Source organism: Sturnus vulgaris, chromosome 26 (assembly GCF_052056855.1).
Source record: "Sturnus vulgaris isolate bStuVul1 chromosome 26, bStuVul1.hap1, whole genome shotgun sequence".
NCBI classification, from domain to species: Eukaryota; Metazoa; Chordata; class Aves; order Passeriformes; family Sturnidae; genus Sturnus; species Sturnus vulgaris.
This window is the reverse complement of record NC_142268.1, coordinates 3,887,885-3,915,249: the sequence shown is the minus strand read 5'-3', so window position 1 is coordinate 3,915,249 and position 27,365 is coordinate 3,887,885. Positions and strand designations below refer to the sequence as shown.

Here is a 27,365-nt window from a genome sequence, read left to right as displayed (position 1 = left end):
TTCCTGGTTCAAATGGCAGGTTGAAAAAGGAAATTCTAAATTAACCCACAGCTTTTCTTAAAGTGATGCATTCCTCCCAAACCATTGAGGCTTTCACTTTCATTTACTGAAATCAGGTGAAATCAGGAGTGTGTACAGCCAGGTGTCCCTGCCAGGGAGGTGCAAACACCCAGTTCTGATGAAAGGAAAAGATGCTGGATTATGTAAACGTGACTGCAGAGACATCATGGAAGAACAGCTTTTGTTTCAAGGGCTGTCATGTCAAGCCCTGCAGCAACCATCACCTTTATATCACAAAAGTGTTTGGGATAGAACCTATTGCCACCAGGAGGTTTTGCCTGCAAAAATTAATTGAAAACTTAATTTTTAACAGTATCAGGCCTCCCTCTTGGTGCAGGTGTGTGTGGAGCTCTTCCATCCAGGATTTTGAGACTCAAACTAAAGTAAGCAGAGTCCACTGGGCTGTTTATACTCCAAAAGTGAAAACAGGGGGGTTGTGCCTTTTTGCTTAACCTTGGAGACCACCAGAACCATCCCCAAAGCTCCTTTGTTTCAATTTTATTATTTTATTTACACCTGGTTTATTTACCTCCAAAGCTGGGATGATTCCTCTCAGAAGTTGGGATGATTTTCCCCCTCCCCTCCAATTTATCAACCTTTTCTATGCAGGGAGGTGAAGCCAAAGACAGATCACGTCAAAGAGGCGACCCAGGCAGAAATGAGTCGTGAATCACAAATTGTTTCTCCCTCAGTAACACTTGAGGAAAGGTCAAGGATGTTCAATTTACCCAATTCTTGCACAACCAGGCAGGAACAGGCGCACGTCAGTCCCTCACATCGTGACAGGTGTGCTTGAGGTAATTTCAGACACTCTGGAACTTTAAAACTTTCTGTGTTATCCAAGCAATGAAGAGGGTCTTTGTATCACAGAAATTTTACAGAGAAATAACATTTGTGTGGATGAATCCAGGCTTCTAAAGCCTATTTAGTTCCTCAATAAGGAAAACTGAATTTACATTAATTTTGTTATTAATGTATGTGCCAGTGTTTACTGGTTCTTTACCTGTGAAAAAGATATTTTTAATATAAATTATCTCCAGCATTTACAAAAAACCCCCTTGGATATTCAAAGCAGAACTGTCCCCTACAAGTTGTAGAAGTATAAAATAACTTTTAAATCCAATCAAACAAAACATTTAATTAATAACTCATAAAAACCTCCAGCTGAGAGAATTAGAATTGGTTTCCAGAGAATTTCCAGGTCATCTGGACAAACATTTACTTTTCTTCAGGCATCTGTTGGAAAACTGTCCCTCTAAACCCCGAACTGAGCTGGTGCTAAAGGCTCTCCATCAGGGATTAAAAAGGTTTTGGGCCTTTCCTGAGTGCAGGGTTTAGTAAGAATTAAATAAAAAGTGATGGAAAATGTAAAAGAGAATTTATTTATTTATTTTTCTTGGGTTCACCTTGAACAAGAAATGTTGGGTTTGGAAGAAGTGTGAGAGAAAGGAGGAGCAGGATTCTGGAAAGAGAACAGGGACAAGACCTGAGGGATGAAGGAACCTGTGGAGAGAGCAGAAAACATTCATAAAGAAGAAAGTCTCCCTGCATCCTCAGAACGAGCCCCTTGGAAAACCAGAGCTTAGAGATGAGAAATGGCTGTGAAATGACAAATACAAAAAGGAATTCAGCTCCCCTCCCCTTGGTAGACCCTCTTATCTATCTTCAATATTAGTGGCTCATTCTCTTTTAGTATCCATAGGCCAGCTTTGAATGTGAAATCCCTCAGGGATTGGTTAAAATATAGAATTCCCTTGGTAATTGGTGCAAACTGTAAAACCCTCAAAAGAGATAAAAACCCCTGTAAAACAAGAACTGTTGTATTGCCAGATCAGATGCCTTCACAGAATAAACGATGGATTTGAGCCTTTCTGCACATTCCAATCTCTTCACCCCGCTGGTCTGAGAGCTCACCGTGAGCCAAATTCTACCTGGGCAAGGCTGGGGAACGTGCTCTGTCACTGAGGGCTGCAGAACAGCCTCAGGGATCCCAAAGGGACCCCAAAAACCCAGCCAGCAACAGGAACCCAAACCCAAAGAGAGTCTGTTCACCTGTAGATCAATCCTGATCAAGAATTAAAAGGATAAAGCATCAAACTCAATATTGGTGATGGCTCAAAATAATTGGAAACCTTTTTTAATTCTCATCTGGATTCAGGGGTGTGGCAGCTCCTCTTTAAGCTTTATCCACTACCCCATGGATGTGCAGGAGCAGCACGTGGGTTTGCTGGGTTATCCACGGGTTTACCCCTGGGCATTCCCTCAGAGAAGTTCTCCTGAATCTCTTTGTCCCTTCTCCAGGGGAGAAATCCCCGGGGCCGCCTGAGGCTGTGCCAAGCTGTGGGTGAGCACTTTTGGCAGTGGGTGAACCCTGGGTTCCCGGGTGCTGGGAAGGAAGGATGAGCCCCACGGGCTCCTGCTGCTCCCAGCGACCCACAGAGAGCATCAGGAAATGTTTGCTCGTCACTCAGGGCACAGCTGAGCGACTGAAATGTAAACTCAGGGCCGGCCAAACTCCTGTCTCCGTGTCCACCCTCAACTTAAATATCTGCGGGATGAATGTGTGATTGTGGCCCTCGGGGGTGTAGACCTGTCCCCATTCCTGCTCATTTCATGCTCAGATTCACTCCCGCTGACCTTTTCAAGCAGAGAGTTTCTTATTTACCTTCCCTAGAGGGAAAGTACCAGGTTCTAATTTGAAAATCCTGGGGCTGTCAGCTACAGGTGTGGCCCAAACCTGCACCAAGGGCTGGTGCTTATGCAAGGGGCTGGAGTTTAAGAACATTTCCCCCCCTGCCCATCACACTCGTCTCCTTCCCTCCCGTGTGAGGGTCACTCCTGTGCTGCCCAGAGCTGCACATCACAGAGGGAATTTGGGAAAATTTCAAATCTTGTCAGAAAAATTCTAATCTTGTAAGAAAAAGGATGGATTGGACGAGAAATTTATCCCGATCTAAGATGAAGGTTTTGTGCGTTGTCATTGTATTGTGCTTCTTTTTTGGTAAGTAAAATTTATTTAATTATTTAATTTATTAAATACTTAATTTGTTTAATTGCTTAATTGAAAAAATTATTCAATTTACTTTTTTATTAGAAAAACTCTGTCAGTGTATTTTTGTAGAGTTGAACTGATTTTGTAAATTAAACGATGACCACTAGAACTAAAAACAAAACTGGTTTTATTCCCATCTAATCACTTCAAACAACATTGATGATTAAATGTACCCAGAATTTGTGATACAACTGAAAAACACCAAATCACTTTGGAGTGATGGGCTGATCTTTCTCATGGTCTTGCCAATTTTTAGCACTTCAAATCATCAGTTAAAAGAAGAAAGTAAGAGAGAGGACAACATTTATTTTTGAGATTTATTGAATATAAATACAGAGAAATTGCCAAAGCTGGGCTGATTTAATTTCTTGTAGCAAAAGCCAAAATATAAATGGCAACATTTGTTTTAGCATGCAAAGTTAGTTTTGTTTTCTGAAAAGAGATGAATGGGACGTTAATATTTACTTTATAAACGGCTCGTCTACATTCCTCAGTTGGGTTTTGAAATCATAAAAAGAGGGAGGGAATCCAAGTCATAATTATAATTGTTAATAGAAAATAATCAAGTTAAAAGATTTACAGAATTTGACAATATTTTCCAGTTGTGTATTTTTTTAAAAAGTAGGTAAAAATGACATTATTAATGGCAATGAAATGACAGAGGGTCTGGAGTGCTCCAGTCTCTGAAATGATATTTCTTATAACATGAAAATTAGCTTTGGAAATGTCTCTGAATTTAAAATCTAGAAGGTATTTAATCATCTAAAATTTAATTTTTTAAAAAAATTCAAGCTGTAATTACTTGATTTCTATATGGAAAAACAATTTTGTGGTAGTAGTTACTCAAAGGTTTATACATTTAATTTTTTGTAATAAATAGGACACTTAGGACTTGAAGTCCCAGTGACTTACAGAACTCTCCCAAAGTTAATTTAATTAATTAATTCAAATTACTAGAGACATTTTAAGGACATTGGTGCCAACATATAAAATGTCTTTGTTCATACAACCCGCAGCTTAATTGAGATTAGTCTTAAATTAAAGGCAATTAAGGCTGTTTTAATTCTGAATTAGAGACGAAACACCGGAGCTAAACATTGCTTTAAAGTACATGGGCTCAAAAACACTTGGAGTTTTTCATATTAATAAAATTATATTAATTTCAATTAATTCACCATGTCTTGGTAAGAGTTAGGCTGTTTCTGTGTGAGCTGGTGAATAGAAATCTGCATGAGGATTCCTGCCCAGAGCCAGATTTTAAGTACAGGTGGATGTGAAAATATTCCAGTTTCCCCACTGCACTGCAAAAGAAATCCAGCTTTGATGTAGAGCATGGAAAGGCCTGTTAGGAATTTCTGACTGGGATCAGGAAATCCCTGCGGTGTTGCAGTGAGGAAACTTTGATATTCTGGTGAATTCTCGGTGGATTTACCAACTGTTCCCTTAGAAGGATGAGGGTCACTAATTCTAGAGTTTGCAATTCAATGTGAATATTTGAATGTCTGCAAAATTACTGCTTAAATATGAATCTGTCCAATTAGTGTTAGAAATGTGTGGTTCCAGGTTGCTGCCCAGAAGAGTCTGGGATACAGAGAGTTTAGCTCTGTGCATCCCCAGATCCCTCTGCCAGGGGAGGCTTTGGTTCCCTCTTTTAATATTCTGAAAAATCCCCCATAACAAATCTATTAGGCATGGCCAGGAATGGCTTAAAACCTCCAGGTAGTACAGAAATAAAAGGAGGAATTTAACCATTCTCTAGATGTTTACATAGCAAAAAATGTATATGTTAATATACAAAATAATATATAAAAATATAAATACATCAAGGTAATAGGGATTCTGGTATTATATGTTTTAGGAAAAACCCTACTTATTACTGATATTTATAGACATATATTTTTATTTTTGTTTTATTTTTATCAATGTATATATTTATATTTATATTTATATTTATATTTATATTTATATTTATATTTATATTTATATAGCATAGAATGGTTTGGGTTGGGAAGGGCCTCAAAGCCCATCCAGTGCCACCCCTGCCATGGCAGGGACACCTTCCACTGTCCCAGGCTGCTCCAATCCCAATGTCCAACCTGGCCTGGGACACTGCCAGGGATCCAGGGGCAGCCACAGCTGCTCTGGGCACCCTGTGCCAGCCCTGCCCACCCTCCCAGGGAACAATTCCTGCCCAATATCCCATCCAGCCCTGCCCTCTGGCAGTGGAAGCCATTCCCTGTGTCCTGTCCCTCCAATGTTTTTATGTGCATCCTTATTTCTGAAAACTGTGATGTTCAATATCGTGACGATTAATGTGAATAAAAAAGTCAAGGACAGGTCTGTGAGTAGAAGCAAAGCTTGAGGAGCTACTACCAATTTACTCATTGCCACAGTGGCTGCCCCTTGCTTTCACTGACTCTTCTCTGCCCTTCCATTCTGTTCTAACACTAATATTACCACACCTGTTGTTTGTAATATTCTGCTGCTTTCTAAGCCCTCTCATGCACAAAATACCAGAGCATCACTTGCTTGAGTCCGGAATCCAGAAAGACAACAAAGATTTAGGAATGGGGAAGAGACAGGGCATTATTTTTGTATATAACAGACAGAGCTGGGGCTTGCCCTGGGCTGGACCACAGGTCACCTGTCCTGCTGAGAGGGACAGCTCAGTGCTTTGCTTTGCACAGTGTTCATGGGGCCAGGTGGCTCCACGTGGGTGCTCAGGGAGTGCAGGTAGAACAAATACCTGCAAAAACCCCACAGAAAACTCTTCCCTTCCATTGTCCAGCTGGTGAGTTGTGACAACAGAGAGATTTGATGTGACTGTGCCTGGCTCAGGTGAGACCCCACCTGCAGAGCTGCCTGCAGCTTGGGGGTCCCAGCACAGGAGAAAGAATCCAGAGAAGGCATCAGGAGAATTAAAGGGATAGAGCAGCCCTGCTGGGAGAACTGGGGGCTGTTCATTCTGGAGAAGAAAAGCTTTGGGGTGACCCTGTGGCCTTCCAGAACTTGAAGGGAGCCAATAAGAAAGATGGAGAGAGAGAGAGAGAGAGAGAGAGTGAGAGAAGGGGAGAGGGAGAGAGGGAGAGAGAGAGGGAGACTATTTCACAGGGCCTGGAGTGACAGGACAAGGGGGAATGGATTCAGAATGATAGAGATATCAGGGAAAAATTCAAAGGGGTGTTGAGATATGAGGGAAAAATTCAGAGAGTGATGAGGCCCTGGCACAGGGTGCCCAGAGAAGCTGTGGCTGCCCCTGGATGCCTGGAAGTGTCCAAGGCCAGGCTGGGCAGGGTTTTGGAGCACCCTGGGATAGTGGAAGGTAGGGATGAAACAAGATGTGCTTTGAGGCAGGGAGGACCCAAACTATGGCTAAACTATGATTCCATGGTCCCATGAAGTTGTTTGTGAGGATGCTGGGATGTGATTCCTTACATTTGAAAGAGCTTGGTGTGAGTCCCTCTCTCCTTTTCCCCCTCCTTCCTGTCCTAACGGCACTACCTGAGGCAGGGTGCCAGCCCTGCTCATTTCCTGGTGGGTGTCAAGCCCAAGCATTACTAACGAGCCTGGAATGTTTTACCAGAAGAGAATCTCCTGAGGTGACACAACTGACCTGACAGGGGAGAGACTGGGCTGTGATTCCAGTGAGGGATTATTAATAGAATGAGCCCCTCCTTAGAGCCACACCATAGAGATGGTTTGGAACATTTGTGTGCACCTCAGGGGAACAGGGGAATTTAATTGGGGTGACAAACCCACGCCTATTGTGTTGTCGTCACTGAAAGAGCCATGGATGAATAGCAGATTTTTTTAGGTGTTGCCAATTCAGAAAGCTTGAAAAAAACCAAGCTTTTTATGTAAGCATTACATATTTGTTACATGAATTACATTACATAAAAAGCAGCTGGAAAAATATTGGACTTTTTTGGAGTATTTTGAAAAGTGTTGGACTTGTTCAGAGTGTTTTTCTTGACTCCTATATTCACCTATTTAGGTATCTACTACTCCTTTGAAATCTGGAATTACAGACATGACTGATGTCCCTTAGTGAAATATATATTTAAATCCCGAAACAGCTCAGTGTTCTAGAGAAGCTATTCCAGAAAACTCTGAACAGTCTTTGACCCTCTTTTCCATGGAAAACTGGGGACATCAAAAAGATGGGGCTGGATAGGAGCACTATTTCTCATTGGAAAGGAAGGAGCTTGGGGAGTTGTCTGCTAACTAGCTTTACTGCAAAAAACAGAAGAATCTTAAAACTAATTGCTAAAAAATAACAAGACCATATAAAATAATAAAGCGTTAAGAAGCAAGAAAAGGAACAAATTGGTACTGCCTAATTCAATTTCCTTTTTGACAAAAGGTTTCAGCCAAAGGGAAACCCGCAGCTGGACTAAGAATTTAATCATACAATAAATTTTAACAGTGATTGACATAACACTTTCCTAAAAGAAGAAATCATCCAGGGTAGAGGCAAATCCTCATAGATGGCTTTTACTGTTCTTTTCTGGGTTTGGATGAAAAAAGTTGGATTAAAAAAATCTGTAAAAATTAATGTCTAGCAGTGAGATTACATTTTAAATGTCATCAGTTCTCCAATTTAGGGACAGTTCCTCCTAAATTATTTGAAATATTATCTATGGAACAATAAAAGTTAGGAATCTTGCAAATATTTTGGAAGACAGGATTAGAATGAAAATTACTTGGAAAAAAAAATTAATGGCTCTTCTGAATTGCAGTGGAGGAAATTGGGATACCTTGCACATGCGAATGCACATGTTCAGCTGCAAATAACATTCTGGTTTTACTTTTCTCTGAAGATCTCTTCAGAGAACCTCCAGCTGGACATTTCTGTTGATTTGAGTACATGAAGGAACACGTAAAGTGCAAGAGGTTTTGTGATAACACCATTGTTGAAGGGGTAAAGGTCCAGTGATCACTCAACCTGACGGACTGAGTCCAGAGGAGGCCACCAAGATGAGCAGAATGACAGAGCTGCTCTCATATGCAGCCAGGCTGATGCAACTGAGATTGTCCAGCCTGGAGAAGAAAAGGCTCCAGAGAGACCTTAGAGATCCTCTCAGTGCCTAAAAGAGCTGCAAGAGAGCTGGAGAGGGACTTGGGACAAGGGATGGGGGACAGGACACAGGGAATGGCTTCAAGCTTAGAGAGGATTGATTTAGGATGAGTACTATGAAGGAATTGTTCCCTATGAAGGTGGGGAGGCCATGGCACAGGATGCCCAGAGAAGCTGTAGCTGTCCCTGGATCTGGGGAACCTGGACACTGGGGACTGGAGCACACTGGGATAGTGGAAGGGCATGGCAGGGAATGGAACAAAAGGAATCTCAGGATCCCTTCGAACAAAAATAATTATGTGAATCTATACTAATATTATATAAAGTAACTCTGATCAGCAAATGACTCTTCAGTCGCTTCACCAATTATTATTCAGTAAGACGTAAATATAGGAAGAAATTTCAGGTAAAACCTGGGAAAAAAGAATTTCGAAACACTCAAATAGTGAAAACAGAAAAAATGAAGTAAAACAGACTTAAAATAAAGAAGGGATACACAACGATTGTATGAATAATATAGAAAATTAAGAAGACAAAATATTTGAAAAACTAACTAATAAATCTGCTCCAGGGACAAGCCCAACTTCTGCCACCAGCTCTGCTCATCCGCCGAGCTCTACTCAGGAGATCACTTCCACAAACCCCACCACAGCTACACCCTCCAGCAGCACTGCTCTTCAGACAACCTCCACAGCAGCTGGTCAGGCCACATCACCCGTTGAATCCACCACAGTGTCCACCACCACCACCAGGCCGGAAGAGAGCACCACGGCTGCGCACTCCACATCTCAGCCTGGGTCGACGGCTTCAGCCTCCTCACCTCGGCCAGAGACGTCTCCACTTGTGACAACCTCAACAATTCTCTCGACTACAGCAGAAATCTCCAGCCTAACGACTTCAGCCACCACTCCCATGACAACCAGTCCTGCTGAGACACCCGCTCGTTTCCAGGTCACCTCTGAAGCCACAGAAAGAACTGCGACCTCTGAGGTCCGAGCACAAACATCAACTGCTTCTCCTGGGACAAGCCCAACTTCTGCCACCACCTCTTCCTCTACTGAGAGCTCAACTCTGGAGTCCAGTTCCCCAGCTCTTAGCACAACTTCAAGTATCAGCACCGCGTCGGAGACAACCTCTACTTCTGCTGCTACGCCTACCTCCAACTTTGAGACCAGCACTGGGCCCAGCTCCGTGACAACGGAATTCTCCACCTCGGCTACACAGTCCACATCGCGTCCCGAGTCTTCGACTCCAGCCTCTTCCACTAGAGCAGACAAGTCTTCATTGGAGACAACCTCCACTGTCCTCTCGACAGCAGAACAAACCTCAAAATTGAAGACTTCAGCCGCCACTTCAGGGGAGTCCATCCTCACGGACACTTCCATGCGTGAGCACGTCACGAGTGCAGCAACAGAGGAAACACCCGCCAGCACCACGGTCCTTACACAGACGATGTCTTCTGCTCCAGGGACAAGCCCAACTTCTGCCACCAGCTCTGCTCATCCGCCGAGCTCTACTCAGGAGATCACTTCCACAAACCCCACCACAGCTACACCCTCCAGCAGCACTGCTCTTCAGACAACCTCCACAGCAGCTGGTCAGGCCACATCACCCGTTGAATCCACCACAGTGTCCACCAGCACCACCAGGCCGGAAGAGAGCACCACGGCTGCGCACTCCACATCTCAGCCTGGGTCGACGGCTTCAGCCTCCTCACCTCGGCCAGAGACGTCTCCACTTGTGACAACCTCAACAATTCTCTCGACTACAGCAGAAATCTCCAGCCTAACGACTTCAGCCACCACTCCCATGACAACCAGTCCTGCTGAGACACCCGCTCGTTTCCAGGTCACCTCTGAAGCCACAGAAAGAACTGCGACCTCTGAGGTCCGAGCACAAACATCAACTGCTTCTCCTGGGACAAGCCCAACTTCTGCCACCACCTCTTCCTCTACTGAGAGCTCTACACTGGAGTCCAGTTCCCCAGCTCTTAGCACAACTTCAAGTATCAGCACCGCGTCGGAGACAACCTCTACTTCTGCTGCTACGCCTACCTCCAACTTTGAGACCAGCACTGGGCCCAGCTCCGTGACAACGGAATTCTCCACCTCGGCTACACAGTCCACATCGCGTCCCGAGTCTTCGACTCCAGCCTCTTCCACTAGAGCAGACAAGTCTTCATTGGAGACAACCTCCACTGTCCTCTCGACAGCAGAACAAACCTCAAAATTGAAGACTTCAGCCGCCACTTCAGGGGAGTCCATCCTCACGGACACTTCCATGCGTGAGCACGTCACGAGTGCAGCAACAGAGGAAACACCCGCCAGCACCACGGTCCTTACACAGACGATGTCTTCTGCTCCAGGGACAAGCCCAACTTCTGCCACCAGCTCTGCTCATCTGCCGAGCTCTACTCAGGAGATCACTTCCACAAACCCCACCACAGCTACACCCTCCAGCAGCACTGCTCTTCAGACAACCTCCACAGCAGCTGGTCAGGCCACATCACCCGTTGAATCCACCACAGTGTCCACCAGCACCACCAGGCCGGAAGAGAGCACCACGGCTGCGCACTCCACATCTCAGCCTGGGTCGACGGCTTCAGCCTCCTCACCTCGGCCAGAGACGTCTCCACTTGTGACAACCTCAACAATTCTCTCGACTACAGCAGAAATCTCCAGCCTAACGACTGCAGCCACCACTCCCCTGACAACCAGTCCTGCTGAGACACCCGCTCGTTTCCAGGTCACATCTGAAGCCACAGAAAGAACTGCGACCTCTGAGGTCCGAGCACAAACATCAACTGCTTCTCCTGGGACAAGCCCAACTTCTGCCACCACCTCTTCCTCTACTGAGAGCTCTACTCTGGAGTCCAGTTCCCCAGCTCTTAGCACAACTTCAAGTATCAGCACCGCGTCGGAGACAACCTCTACTTCTGCTGCTACGCCTACCTCCAACTTTGAGACCAGCACTGGGCCCAGCTCCGTGACAACGGAATTCTCCACCTCGGCTACACAGTCCACATCGCGTCCCGAGTCTTCGACTCCAGCCTCTTCCACTAGAGCAGACAAGTCTTCATTGGAGACAACCTCCACTGTCCTCTCGACAGCAGAACAAACCTCAAAATTGAAGACTTCAGCCGCCACTTCAGGGGAGTCCATCCTCACGGACACTTCCATGCGTGAGCACGTCACGGGTGCAGCAACAGAGGAAACACCCGCCAGCACCACGGTCCTTACACAGACGATGTCTTCTGCTCCAGGGACAAGCCCAACTTCTGCCACCAGCTCTGCTCATCCGCCGAGCTCTACTCAGGAGACCACTTCCACAAACCCCACCAGAGCTACACCCTCCAGCAGCACTGCTCTTCAGCCATCCTCCACAGCAGCTGGTCAGGCCACATCACCCGTTGAATCCACCACAGTGTCCACCAGCACCACCAGGCCAGAACAGAGCACCACGGCTGTGCACTCCACATCTCAGCCTGGGTCGACAGCTTCAGCCTCCTCACCTTGGCCAGAGACGTCTCCACTTGTGACAACCTCAACAATTCTCTTGACTACAGCAGAAATCTCCAGCCTAACGACTTCAGCCACCACTCCCATGACAACCAGTCCTGCTGAGACACCCGCTCGTTTCCAGGTCACATCTGAAGCCAAAGAAAGAACTGCGACCTCTGAGGTCCGAGCACAAACATCAACTGCTTCTCCTGGGACAAGCCCAACTTCTGCCACCAGCTCTGCTCATCCGCCGAGCTCTACTCAGGAGATCACTTCCACAAACCCCACCACAGCTACACCCTCCAGCAGCACTGCTCTTCAGACAACCTCCACAGCAGCTGGTCAGGCCACATCACCCGTTGAATCCACCACAGTGTCCACCACCACCACCAGGCCGGAAGAGAGCACCACGGCTGCGCACTCCACATCTCAGCCTGGGTCGACGGCTTCAGCCTCCTCACCTTGGCCAGAGACGTCTCCACTTGTGACAACCTCAACAATTCTCTCGACTACAGCAGAAATCTCCAGCCTAACGACTGCAGCCACCACTCCCCTGACAACCAGTCCTGCTGAGACACCCGCTCGTTTCCAGGTCACATCTGAAGCCACAGAAAGAACTGCGACCTCTGAGGTCCGAGCACAAACATCAACTGCTTCTCCTGGGACAAGCCCAACTTCTGCCACCACCTCTTCCTCTACTGAGAGCTCTACACTGGAGTCCAGTTCCCCAGCTCTTAGCACAACTTCAAGTATCAGCACCGCGTCGGAGACAACCTCTACTTCTGCTGCTACGCCTACCTCCAACTTTGAGACCAGCACTGGGCCCAGCTCCGTGACAACGGAATTCTCCACCTCGGCTACACAGTCCACATCGCGTCCCGAGTCTTCGACTCCAGCCTCTTCCACTAGAGCAGACAAGTCTTCATTGGAGACAACCTCCACTGTCCTCTCGACAGCAGAACAAACCTCAAAATTGAAGACTTCAGCCGCCACTTCAGGGGAGTCCATCCTCACGGACACTTCCATGCGTGAGCACGTCACGGGTGCAGCAACAGAGGAAACACCCGCCAGCACCACGGTCCTTACACAGACGATGTCTTCTGCTCCAGGGACAAGCCCAACTTCTGCCACCAGCTCTGCTCATCCGCCGAGCTCTACTCAGGAGATCACTTCCACAAACCCCACCACAGCTACACCCTCCAGCAGCACTGCTCTTCAGACAACCTCCACAGCAGCTGGTCAGGCCACATCACCCGTTGAATCCACCACAGTGTCCACCAGCACCACCAGACCGGAAGAGAGCACCACGGCTGCGCACTCCACATCTCAGCCTGGGTCGACGGCTTCAGCCTCCTCACCTCGGCCAGAGACGTCCCCACTTGTGACAACCTCAACAATTCTCTCGACTACAGCAGAAATCTCCAGCCTAACGACTTCAGCCACCACTCCCATGACAACCAGTCCTGCTGAGACACCCGCTCGTTTCCAGGTCACCTCTGAAGCCACAGAAAGAACTGCGACCTCTGAGGTCCGAGCACAAACATCAACTGCTTCTCCTGGGACAAGCCCAACTTCTGCCACCACCTCTTCCTCTACTGAGAGCTCTACTCTGGAGTCCAGTTCCCCAGCTCTTAGCACAACTTCAAGTATCAGCACCGCGTCGGAGACAACCTCTACTTCTGCTGCTACGTCTACCTCCAACTCTGAGACCAGCACTGGGCCCAGCTCCGTGACAACGGAATTCTCCACCTCGGCTACACAGTCCACATCGCGTCCCGAGTCTTCGACTCCAGCCTCTTCCACTAGAGCAGACAAGTCTTCATTGGAGACAACCTCCACTGTCCTCTCGACAGCAGAACAAACCTCAAAATTGAAGACTTCAGCCGCCACTTCAGGGGAGTCCATCCTCACGGACACTTCCATGCGTGAGCACGTCACGGGTGCAGCAACAGAGGAAACACCCGCCAGCACCACGGTCCTTACACAGACGATGTCTTCTGCTCCAGGGACAAGCCCAACTTCTGCCACCAGCTCTGCTCATCCGCCGAGCTCTACTCAGGAGATCACTTCCACAAACCCCACCACAGCTACACCCTCCAGCAGCACTGCTCTTCAGACAACCTCCACAGCAGCTGGTCAGGCCACATCACCCGTTGAATCCACCACAGTGTCCACCACCACCACCAGACCGGAAGAGAGCACCACGGCTGCGCACTCCACATCTCAGCCTGGGTCGACGGCTTCAGCCTCCTCACCTCGGCCAGAGACGTCCCCACTTGTGACAACCTCAACAATTCTCTCGACTACAGCAGAAATCTCCAGCCTAACGACTTCAGCCACCACTCCCATGACAACCAGTCCTGCTGAGACACCCGCTCGTTTCCAGGTCACCTCTGAAGCCACAGAAAGAACTGCGACCTCTGAGGTCCGAGCACAAACATCAACTGCTTCTCCTGGGACAAGCCCAACTTCTGCCACCACCTCTTCCTCTACTGAGAGCTCTACTCTGGAGTCCAGTTCCCCAGCTCTTAGCACAACTTCAAGTATCAGCACCGCGTCGGAGACAACCTCTACTTCTGCTGCTACGTCTACCTCCAACTCTGAGACCAGCACTGGGCCCAGCTCCGTGACAACGGAATTCTCCACCTCGGCTACACAGTCCACATCGCGTCCCGAGTCTTCGACTCCAGCCTCTTCCACTAGAGCAGACAAGTCTTCATTGGAGACAACCTCCACTGTCCTCTCGACAGCAGAACAAACCTCAAAATTGAAGACTTCAGCCGCCACTTCAGGGGAGTCCATCCTCACGGACACTTCCATGCGTGAGCACGTCACGGGTGCAGCAACAGAGGAAACACCCGCCAGCACCACGGTCCTTACACAGACGATGTCTTCTGCTCCAGGGACAAGCCCAACTTCTGCCACCAGCTCTGCTCATCCGCCGAGCTCTACTCAGGAGATCACTTCCACAAACCCCACCACAGCTACACCCTCCAGCAGCACTGCTCTTCAGACAACCTCCACAGCAGCTGGTCAGGCCACATCACCCGTTGAATCCACCACAGTGTCCACCAGCATCACCAGGCCAGAACAGAGCACCACGGCTGTGCACTCCACATCTCAGCCTGGGTCGACAGCTTCAGCCTCCTCACCTTGGCCAGAGACGTCTCCACTTGTGACAACCTCAACAATTCTCTTGACTACAGCAGAAATCTCCAGCCTAACGACTTCAGCCACCACTCCCATGACAACCAGTCCTGCTGAGACAGCCGCTCGTTTCCAGGTCACCTCTGAAGCCACAGAAAGAACTGCGACCTCTGAGGTCCGAGCACAAACATCAACTGCTTCTCCTGGGACAAGCCCAACTTCTGCCACCAGCTCTGCTCATCCGCCGAGCTCTACTCAGGAGATCACTTCCGCAAACCCCACCACAGCTACACCCTCCAGCAGCACTGCTCTTCAGACAACCTCCACAGCAGCTGGTCAGGCCACATCACCCGTTGAATCCACCACAGTGTCCACCACCACCACCAGGCCGGAAGAGAGCACCACGGCTGCGCACTCCACATCTCAGCCTGGGTCGACGGCTTCAGCCTCCTCACCTTGGCCAGAGACGTCTCCACTTGTGACAACCTCAACAATTCTCTCGACTACAGCAGAAATCTCCAGCCTAACGACTTCAGCCACCACTCCCATGACAACCAGTCCTGCTGAGACACCCGCTCGTTTCCAGGTCACCTCTGAAGCCACAGAAAGAACTGCGACCTCTGAGGTCCGAGCACAAACATCAACTGCTTCTCCTGGGACAAGCCCAACTTCTGCCACCACCTCTTCCTCTACTGAGAGCTCTACACTGGAGTCCAGTTCCCCAGCTCTTAGCACAACTTCAAGTATCAGCACCGCGTCGGAGACAACCTCTACTTCTGCTGCTACGCCTACCTCCAACTTTGAGACCAGCACTGGGCCCAGCTCCGTGACAACGGAATTCTCCACCTCGGCTACACAGTCCACATCGCGTCCCGAGTCTTCGACTCCAGCCTCTTCCACTAGAGCAGACAAGTCTTCATTGGAGACAACCTCCACTGTCCTCTCGACAGCAGAACAAACCTCAAAATTGAAGACTTCAGCCGCCACTTCAGGGGAGTCCATCCTCACGGACACTTCCATGCGTGAGCACGTCACGGGTGCAGCAACAGAGGAAACACCCGCCAGCACCACGGTCCTTACACAGACGATGTCTTCTGCTCCAGGGACAAGCCCAACTTCTGCCACCAGCTCTGCTCATCCGCCGAGCTCTACTCAGGAGATCACTTCCACAAACCCCACCACAGCTACACCCTCCAGCAGCACTGCTCTTCAGACAACCTCCACAGCAGCTGGTCAGGCCACATCACCCGTTGAATCCACCACAGTGTCCACCACCACCACCAGACCGGAAGAGAGCACCACGGCTGCGCACTCCACATCTCAGCCTGGGTCGACGGCTTCAGCCTCCTCACCTCGGCCAGAGACATCTCCACTTGTGACAACCTCAACAATTCTCTCGGCTACAGCAGAAATCTCCAGCCTAACGACTTCAGCCACCACTCCCATGACAACCAGTCCTGCTGAGACACCCGCTCGTTTCCAGGTCACCTCTGAAGCCACAGAAAGAACTGCGACCTCTGAGGTACGAGCACAAACATCAACTGCTTCTCCTGGGACAAGCCCAACTTCTGCCACCAGCTCTGCTCATCCGCCGAGCTCTACTCAGGAGATCACTTCCACAAACGCCACCACAGCTACACCCTCCAGCAGCACTGCTCTTCAGACAACCTCCACAGCAGCTGGTCAGGCCACATCACCCGTTGAATCCACCACAGTGTCCACCACCACCACCAGGCCGGAAGAGAGCACCACGGCTGCGCACTCCACATCTCAGCCTGGGTCGACGGCTTCAGCCTCCTCACCTCGGCCAGAGACGTCTCCACTTGTGACAACCTCAACAATTCTCTCGACTACAGCAGAAATCTCCAGCCTAACGACTTCAGCCACCACTCCCATGACAACCAGTCCTGCTGAGACACCCGCTCGTTTCCAGGTCACCTCTGAAGCCACAGAAAGAACTGCGACCTCTGAGGTCCGAGCACAAACATCAACTGCTTCTCCTGGGACAAGCCCAACTTCTGCCACCACCTCTTCCTCTACTGAGAGCTCAACTCTGGAGTCCAGTTCCCCAGCTCTTAGCACAACTTCAAGTATCAGCACCGCATCGGAGACAACCTCTACTTCTGCTGCTACGTCTACCTCCAACTTTGAGACCAGCACTGGGCCCAGCTCCGTGACAACGGAATTCTCCACCTCGGCTACACAGTCCACATCGCGTCCCGAGTCTTCGACTCCAGCCTCTTCCACTAGAGCAGACAAGTCTTCATTGGAGACAACCTCCACTGTCCTCTCGACAGCAGAACAAACCTCAAAATTGAAGACTTCAGCCGCCACTTCAGGGGAGTCCATCCTCACGGACACTTCCATGCGTGAGCACGTCACGGGTGCAGCAACAGAGGAAACACCCGCCAGCACCACGGTCCTTACACAGACGATGTCTTCTGCTCCAGGGACAAGCCCAACTTCTGCCACCAGCTCTGCTCATCCGCCGAGCTCTACTCAGGAGATCACTTCCACAAACCCCACCACAGCTACACCCTCCAGCAGCACTGCTCTTCAGACAACCTCCACAGCAGCTGGTCAGGCCACATCACCCGTTGAATCCACCACAGTGTCCACCACCACCACCAGACCGGAAGAGAGCACCACGGCTGCGCACTCCACATCTCAGCCTGGGTCGACGGCTTCAGCCTCCTCACCTCGGCCAGAGACGTCCCCACTTGTGACAACCTCAACAATTCTCTCGACTACAGCAGAAATCTCCAGCCTAACGACTTCAGCCACCACTCCCATGACAACCAGTCCTGCTGAGACACCCGCTCGTTTCCAGGTCACCTCTGAAGCCACAGAAAGAACTGCGACCTCTGAGGTCCGAGCACAAACATCAACTGCTTCTCCTGGGACAAGCCCAACTTCTGCCACCACCTCTTCCTCTACTGAGAGCTCTACTCTGGAGTCCAGTTCCCCAGCTCTTAGCACAACTTCAAGTATCAGCATCGCGTCGGAGACAACCTCTACTTCTGCTGCTACGTCTACCTCCAACTTTGAGACCAGCACTGGGCCCAGCTCCGTGACAACGGAATTCTCCACCTCGGCTACACAGTCCACATCGCGTCCCGAGTCTTCGACTCCAGCCTCTTCCACTAGAGCAGACAAGTCTTCATTGGAGACAACCTCCACTGTCCTCTCGACAGCAGAACAAACCTCAAAATTGAAGACTTCAGCCGCCACTTCAGGGGAGTCCATCCTCACGGACACTTCCATGCGTGAGCACGTCACGGGTGCAGCAACAGAGGAAACACCCGCCAGCACCACGGTCCTTACACAGACGATGTCTTCTGCTCCAGGGACAAGCCCAACTTCTGCCACCAGCTCTGCTCATCCGCCGAGCTCTACTCAGGAGATCACTTCCACAAACCCCACCACAGCTACACCCTCCAGCAGCACTGCTCTTCAGACAACATCCACAGCAGCTGGTCAGGCCACATCACCCGTTGAATCCACCACAGTGTCCACCAGCACCACCAGGCCGGAAGAGAGCACCACGGCTGCGCACTCCACATCTCAGCCTGGGTCGACGGCTTCAGCCTCCTCACCTTGGCCAGAGACGTCTCCACTTGTGACAACCTCAACAATTCTCTCGACTACAGCAGAAATCTCCAGCCTAACGACTTCAGCCACCACTCCCATGACAACCAGTCCTGCTGAGACACCCGCTCGTTTCCAGGTCACCTCTGAAGCCACAGAAAGAACTGCGACCTCTGAGGTCCGAGCACAAACATCAACTGCTTCTCCTGGGACAAGCCCAACTTCTGCCACCACCTCTTCCTCTACTGAGAGCTCTACACTGGAGTCCAGTTCCCCAGCTCTTAGCACAACTTCAAGTATCAGCACCGCGTCGGAGACAACCTCTACTTCTGCTGCTACGTCTACCTCCAACTCTGAGACCAGCACTGGGCCCAGCTCCGTGACAACGGAATTCTCCACCTCGGCTACACAGTCCACATCGCGTCCCGAGTCTTCGACTCCAGCCTCTTCCACTAGAGCAGACAAGTCTTCATTGGAGACAACCTCCACTGTCCTCTCGACAGCAGAACAAACCTCAAAATTGAAGACTTCAGCCGCCACTTCAGGGGAGTCCATCCTCACGGACATTTCCATGCGTGAGCACGTCACGGGTGCAGCAACAGAGGAAACACCCGCCAGCACCACGGTCCTTACACAGACGATGTCTTCTGCTCCAGGGACAAGCCCAACTTCTGCCACCAGCTCTGCTCATCCGCCGAGCTCTACTCAGGAGATCACTTCCACAAACCCCACCACAGCTACACCCTCCAGCAGCACTGCTCTTCAGACAACCTCCACAGCAGCTGGTCAGGCCACATCACCCGTTGAATCCACCACAGTGTCCACCAGCACCACCAGACCGGAAGAGAGCACCACGGCTGCGCACTCCACATCTCAGCCTGGGTCGACGGCTTCAGCCTCCTCACCTCGGCCAGAGACGTCCCCACTTGTGACAACCTCAACAATTCTCTCGACTACAGCAGAAATCTCCAGCCTAACGACTTCAGCCACCACTCCCATGACAACCAGTCCTGCTGAGACACCCGCTCGTTTCCAGGTCACCTCTGAAGCCACAGAAAGAACTGCGACCTCTGAGGTCCGAGCACAAACATCAACTGCTTCTCCTGGGACAAGCCCAACTTCTGCCACCACCTCTTCCTCTACTGAGAGCTCTACTCTGGAGTCCAGTTCCCCAGCTCTTAGCACAACTTCAAGTATCAGCATCGCGTCGGAGACAACCTCTACTTCTGCTGCTACGTCTACCTCCAACTCTGAGACCAGCACTGGGCCCAGCTCCGTGACAACGGAATTCTCCACCTCGGCTACACAGTCCACATCGCGTCCCGAGTCTTCGACTCCAGCCTCTTCCACTAGAGCAGACAAGTCTACATTGGAGACAACCTCCACTGTCCTCTCGACAGCAGAACAAACCTCAAAATTGAAGACTTCAGCCGCCACTTCAGGGGAGTCCATCCTCACGGACACTTCCATGCGTGAGCACGTCACGGGTGCAGCAACAGAGGAAACACCCGCCAGCACCACGGTCCTTACACAGACGATGTCTTCTGCTCCAGGGACAAGCCCAACTTCTGCCACCAGCTCTGCTCATCCGCCGAGCTCTACTCAGGAGATCACTTCCACAAACCCCACCACAGCTACACCCTCCAGCAGCACTGCTCTTCAGACAACCTCCACAGCAGCTGGTCAGGCCACATCACCCGTTGAATCCACCACAGTGTCCACCAGCACCACCAGGCCAGAACAGAGCACCACGGCTGTGCACTCCACATCTCAGCCTGGGTCGACAGCTTCAGCCTCCTCACCTTGGCCAGAGACGTCTCCACTTGTGACAACCTCAACAATTCTCTTGACTACAGCAGAAATCTCCAGCCTAACGACTTCAGCCACCACTCCCATGACAACCAGTCCTGCTGAGACACCCGCTCGTTTCCAGGTCACATCTGAAGCCACAGAAAGAACTGCGACCTCTGAGGTCCGAGCACAAACATCAACTGCTTCTCCTGGGACAAGCCCAACTTCTGCCACCAGCTCTGCTCATCCACCGAGCTCTACTCAGGAGATCACTTCCACAAACCCCACCACAGCTACACCCTCCAGCAGCACTGCTCTTCAGACAACCTCCACAGCAGCTGGTCAGGCCACATCACCCGTTGAATCCACCACAGTGTCCACCACCACCACCAGGCCGGAAGAGAGCACCACGGCTGCGCACTCCACATCTCAGCCTGGGTCGACGGCTTCAGCCTCCTCACCTTGGCCAGAGACGTCTCCACTTGTGACAACCTCAACAATTCTCTCGACTACAGCAGAAATCTCCAGCCTAACGACTTCAGCCACCACTCCCATGACAACCAGTCCTGCTGAGACACCCGCTCGTTTCCAGGTCACCTCTGAAGCCACAGAAAGAACTGCGACCTCTGAGGTCCGAGCACAAACATCAACTGCTTCTCCTGGGACAAGCCCAACTTCTGCCACCACCTCTTCCTCTACTGAGAGCTCTACTCTGGAGTCCAGTTCCCCAGCTCTTTACACAACTTCAAGTATCAGCACCGCATCGGAGACAACCTCTACTTCTGCTGCTACGTCTACCTCCAACTTTGAGACCAGCACTGGGCCCAGCTCCGTGACAACGGAATTCTCCACCTCGGCTACACAGTCCACATCGCGTCCCGAGTCTTCGACTCCAGCCTCTTCCACTAGAGCAGACAAGTCTTCATTGGAGACAACCTCCACTGTCCTCTCGACAGCAGAACAAACCTCAAAATTGAAGACTTCAGCCGCCACTTCAGGGGAGTCCATCCTCACGGACACTTCCATGCGTGAGCACGTCACGGGTGCAGCAACAGAGGAAACACCCGCCAGCACCACGGTCCTTACACAGACGATGTCTTCTGCTCCAGGGACAAGCCCAACTTCTGCCACCAGCTCTGCTCATCCGCCGAGCTCTACTCAGGAGATCACTTCCACAAACCCCACCACAGCTACACCCTCCAGCAGCACTGCTCTTCAGACAACATCCACAGCAGCTGGTCAGGCCACATCACCCGTTGAATCCACCACAGTGTCCACCAGCACCACCAGACCGGAAGAGAGCACCACGGCTGCGCACTCCACATCTCAGCCTGGGTCGACGGCTTCAGCCTCCTCACCTCGGCCAGAGACATCTCCACTTGTGACAACCTCAACAATTCTCTCGACTACAGCAGAAATCTCCAGCCTAACGACTTCAGCCACCACTCCCATGACAACCAGTCCTGCTGAGACACCCGCTCGTTTCCAGGTCACCTCTGAAGCCACAGAAAGAACTGCGACCTCTGAGGTCCGAGCACAAACATCAACTGCTTCTCCTGGGACAAGCCCAACTTCTGCCACCAGCTCTGCTCATCCGCCGAGCTCTACTCAGGAGATCACTTCCACAAACCCCACCACAGCTACACCCTCCAGCAGCACTGCTCTTCAGACAACCTCCACAGCAGCTGGTCAGGCCACATCACCCGTTGAATCCACCACAGTGTCCACCACCACCACCAGGCCGGAAGAGAGCACCACGGCTGCGCACTCCACATCTCAGCCTGGGTCGACGGCTTCAGCCTCCTCACCTCGGCCAGAGACGTCTCCACTTGTGACAACCTCAACAATTCTCTCGACTACAGCAGAAATCTCCAGCCTAACGACTTCAGCCACCACTCCCATGACAACCAGTCCTGCTGAGACACCCGCTCGTTTCCAGGTCACCTCTGAAGCCACAGAAAGAACTGCGACCTCTGAGGTCCGAGCACAAACATCAACTGCTTCTCCTGGGACAAGCCCAACTTCTGCCACCACCTCTTCCTCTACTGAGAGCTCAACTCTGGAGTCCAGTTCCCCAGCTCTTAGCACAACTTCAAGTATCAGCACCGCGTCGGAGACAACCTCTACTTCTGCTGCTACGTCTACCTCCAACTTTGAGACCAGCACTGGGCCCAGCTCCGTGACAACGGAATTCTCCACCTCGGCTACACAGTCCACATCGCGTCCCGAGTCTTCGACTCCAGCCTCTTCCACTAGAGCAGACAAGTCTTCATTGGAGACAACCTCCACTGTCCTCTCGACAGCAGAACAAACCTCAAAATTGAAGACTTCAGCCGCCACTTCAGGGGAGTCCATCCTCACGGACACTTCCATGCGTGAGCACGTCACGGGTGCAGCAACAGAGGAAACACCCGCCAGCACCACGGTCCTTACACAGACGATGTCTTCTGCTCCAGGGACAAGCCCAACTTCTGCCACCAGCTCTGCTCATCCGCCGAGCTCTACTCAGGAGATCACTTCCACAAACCCCACCACAGCTACACCCTCCAGCAGCACTGCTCTTCAGACAACCTCCACAGCAGCTGGTCAGGCCACATCACCCGTTGAATCCACCACAGTGTCCACCACCACCACCAGACCGGAAGAGAGCACCACGGCTGCGCACTCCACATCTCAGCCTGGGTCGACGGCTTCAGCCTCCTCACCTCGGCCAGAGACGTCCCCACTTGTGACAACCTCAACAATTCTCTCGACTACAGCAGAAATCTCCAGCCTAACGACTGCAGCCACCACTCCCATGACAACCAGTCCTGCTGAGACACCCGCTCGTTTCCAGGTCACCTCTGAAGCCACAGAAAGAACTGCGACCTCTGAGGTCCGAGCACAAACATCAACTGCTTCTCCTGGGACAAGCCCAACTTCTGCCACCACCTCTTCCTCTACTGAGAGCTCTACTCTGGAGTCCAGTTCCCCAGCTCTTAGCACAACTTCAAGTATCAGCATCGCGTCGGAGACAACCTCTACTTCTGCTGCTACGTCTACCTCCAACTCTGAGACCAGCACTGGTTCCAGCTCCGTGACAACGGAATTCTCCACCTCGGCTACACAGTCCACATCGCGTCCCGAGTCTTCGACTCCAGCCTCTTCCACTAGAGCAGACAAGTCTACATTGGAGACAACCTCCACTGTCCTCTCGACAGCAGAACAAACCTCAAAATTGAAGACTTCAGCCGCCACTTCAGGGGAGTCCATCCTCACGGACACTTCCATGCGTGAGCACGTCACGGGTGCAGCAACAGAGGAAACACCCGCCAGCACCACGGTCCTTACACAGACGATGTCTTCTGCTCCAGGGACAAGCCCAACTTCTGCCACCAGCTCTGCTCATCCGCCGAGCTCTACTCAGGAGATCACTTCCACAAACCCCACCACAGCTACACCCTCCAGCAGCACTGCTCTTCAGACAACCTCCACAGCAGCTGGTCAGGCCACATCACCCGTTGAATCCACCACAGTGTCCACCACCACCACCAGGCCGGAAGAGAGCACCACGGCTGCGCACTCCACATCTCAGCCTGGGTCGACGGCTTCAGCCTCCTCACCTCGGCCAGAGACGTCTCCACTTGTGACAACCTCAACAATTCTCTCGACTACAGCAGAAATCTCCAGCCTAACGACTGCAGCCACCACTCCCATGACAACCAGTCCTGCTGAGACACCCGCTCGTTTCCAGGTCACCTCTGAAGCCACAGAAAGAACTGCGACCTCTGAGGTCCGAGCACAAACATCAACTGCTTCTCCTGGGACAAGCCCAACTTCTGCCACCACCTCTTCCTCTACTGAGAGCTCTACTCTGGAGTCCAGTTCCCCAGCTCTTAGCACAACTTCAAGTATCAGCACCGCGTCGGAGACAACCTCTACTTCTGCTGCTACGTCTACCTCCAACTTTGAGACCAGCACTGGGCCCAGCTCCGTGACAACGGAATTCTCCACCTCGGCTACACAGTCCACATCGCGTCCCGAGTCTTCGACTCCAGCCTCTTCCACTAGAGCAGACAAGTCTTCATTGGAGACAACCTCCACTGTCCTCTCGACAGCAGAACAAACCTCAAAATTGAAGACTTCAGCCGCCACTTCAGGGGAGTCCATCCTCACGGACACTTCCATGCGTGAGCACGTCACGGGTGCAGCAACAGAGGAAACACCCGCCAGCACCACGGTCCTTACACAGACGATGTCTTCTGCTCCAGGGACAAGCCCAACTTCTGCCACCAGCTCTGCTCATCCGCCGAGCTCTACTCAGGAGATCACTTCCACAAACCCCACCACAGCTACACCCTCCAGCAGCACTGCTCTTCAGACAACCTCCACAGCAGCTGGTCAGGCCACATCACCCGTTGAATCCACCACAGTGTCCACCACCACCACCACCAGGCCGGAAGAGAGCACCACGGCTGCGCACTCCACATCTCAGCCTGGGTCGACGGCTTCAGCCTCCTCACCTCGGCCAGAGACGTCTCCACTTGTGACAACCTCAACAATTCTCTCGACTACAGCAGAAATCTCCAGCCTAACGACTTCAGCCACCACTCCCATGACAACCAGTCCTGCTGAGACACCCGCTCGTTTCCAGGTCACCTCTGAAGCCACAGAAAGAACTGCGACCTCTGAGGTCCGAGCACAAACATCAACTGCTTCTCCTGGGACAAGCCCAACTTCTGCCACCACCTCTTCCTCTACTGAGAGCTCTACTCTGGAGTCCAGTTCCCCAGCTCTTTACACAACTTCAAGTATCAGCACCGCGTCGGAGACAACCTCTACTTCTGCTGCTACGCCTACCTCCAACTTTGAGACCAGCACTGGGCCCAGCTCCGTGACAACGGAATTCTCCACCTCGGCTACACAGTCCACATCGCGTCCCGAGTCTTCGACTCCAGCCTCTTCCACTAGAGCAGACAAGTCTTCATTGGAGACAACCTCCACTGTCCTCTCGACAGCAGAACAAACCTCAAAATTGAAGACTTCAGCCGCCACTTCAGGGGAGTCCATCCTCACGGACACTTCCATGCGTGAGCACGTCACGGGTGCAGCAACAGAGGAAACACCCGCCAGCACCACGGTCCTTACACAGACGATGTCTTCTGCTCCAGGGACAAGCCCAACTTCTGCCACCAGCTCGGCTCATCCGCCGAGCTCTACTCAGGTGATCACTTCCACAAACCCCACCACAGCTACACCCTCCAGCAGCACTGCTCTTCAGACAACATCCACAGCAGCTGGTCAGGCCACATCACCCGTTGAATCCACCACAGTGTCCACCAGCACCACCAGACCGGAAGAGAGCACCACGGCTGCGCACTCCACATCTCAGCCTGGGTCGACGGCTTCAGCCTCCTCACCTCGGCCAGAGACGTCTCCACTTGTGACAACCTCAACAATTCTCCCGACTACAGCAGAAATCTCCAGCCTAACGACTTCAGCCACCACTCCCATGACAACCAGTCCTGCTGAGACACCCGCTCGTTTCCAGGTCACCTCTGAAGCCACAGAAAGAACTGTAACCTCTGAGGTCCGAGCACAAACATCAACTGCTTCTCCTGGGACAAGCCCAACTTCTGCCACCAGCTCTGCTCATCCGCCGAGCTCTACTCAGGAGATCACTTCCACAAACGCCACCACAGCTACACCCTCCAGCAGCACTGCTCTTCAGACAACCTCCACAGCAGCTGGTCAGGCCACATCACCCGTTGAATCCACCACAGTGTCCACCAGCACCACCAGACCGGAAGAGAGCACCACGGCTGCGCACTCCACATCTCAGCCTGGGTCGACAGCTTCAGCCTCCTCACCTCGGCCAGAGACGTCTCCACTTGTGACAACCTCAACAATTCTCTCGACTACAGCACAAATCTCCAGCCTAAAAACTTCAGCCACCACTCCCATGACAACCAGTCCTGCTGAGACACCCGCTCGTTTCCAGGTCACCTCTGAAGCCACAGAAAGAACTGCGACCTCTGAGGTCCGAGCACAAACATCAACTGCTTCTCCTGGGACAAGCCCAACTTCTGCCACCACCTCTTCCTCTACTGAGAGCTCTACTCTGGAGTCCAGTTCCCCAGCTCTTTACACAACTTCAAGTATCAGCACCGCGTCGGAGACAACCTCTACTTCTGCTGCTACGTCTACCTCCAACTTTGAGACCAGCACTGGGCCCAGCTCCGTGACAACGGAATTCTCCACCTCGGCTACACAGTCCACATCGCGTCCCGAGTCTTCGACTCCAGCCTCTTCCACTAGAGCAGACAAGTCTTCATTGCAGACAACCTCCACTGTCCTCTCGACAGCAGAACAAACCTCAAAATTGAAGACTTCAGCCGCCACTTCAGGGGAGTCCATCCTCACGGACACTTCCATGCGTGAGCACGTCACGGGTGCAGCAACAGAGGAAACACCCGCCAGCACCACGGTCCTTACACAGACGATGTCTTCTGCTCCAGGGACAAGCCCAACTTCTGCCACCAGCTCTGCTCATCCGCCGAGCTCTACTCAGGAGATCACTTCCACAAACCCCACCACAGCTACACCCTCCAGCAGCACTGCTCTTCAGACAACCTCCACAGCAGCTGGTCAGGCCACATCACCCGTTGAATCCACCACAGTGTCCACGACCACCAGGCCAGAACAGAGCACCACGGCTGTGCACTCCACATCTCAGCCTGGGTCGACAGCTTCAGCCTCCTCACCTTGGCCAGAGACGTCTCCACTTGTGACAACCTCAACAATTCTCTCGACTACAGCAGAAATCTCCAGCCTAACGACTGCAGCCACCACTCCCATGACAACCAGTCCTGCTGAGACACCCGCTCGTTTCCAGGTCACCTCTGAAGCCACAGAAAGAACTGTAACCTCTGAGGTCCGAGCACAAACATCAACTGCTTCTCCTGGGACAAGCCCAACTTCTGCCACCAGCTCTGCTCAACCGCCGAGCTCTACTCAGGAGATCACTTCCACAAACCCCACCACAGCTACACCCTCCAGCAGCACTGCTCTTCAGACAACCTCCACAGCAGCTGGTCAGGCCACATCACCCGTTGAATCCACCACAGTGTCCACCACCACCAGGCCGGAAGAGAGCACCACGGCTGCGCAC

General features: G+C 51.5%; 1 protein-coding gene across 1 annotated transcript in view; it reads left to right on the top strand.

Moving 5' to 3' along the window:
* Positions 1 to 27,365, top strand: part of MUC16 (mucin 16, cell surface associated) — a 121,306-nt gene that overhangs the window by 41,957 nt on the left and 51,984 nt on the right. Inside the window, exons 4-5 of the mRNA XM_088178981.1 lie at positions 21,406 to 21,491; positions 25,437 to 25,487. Coding sequence (XP_088035107.1) covers positions 21,406 to 21,491; positions 25,437 to 25,487 — 137 coding nt within the window. The remainder of the gene's footprint in view (positions 1 to 21,405; positions 21,492 to 25,436; positions 25,488 to 27,365) is intronic.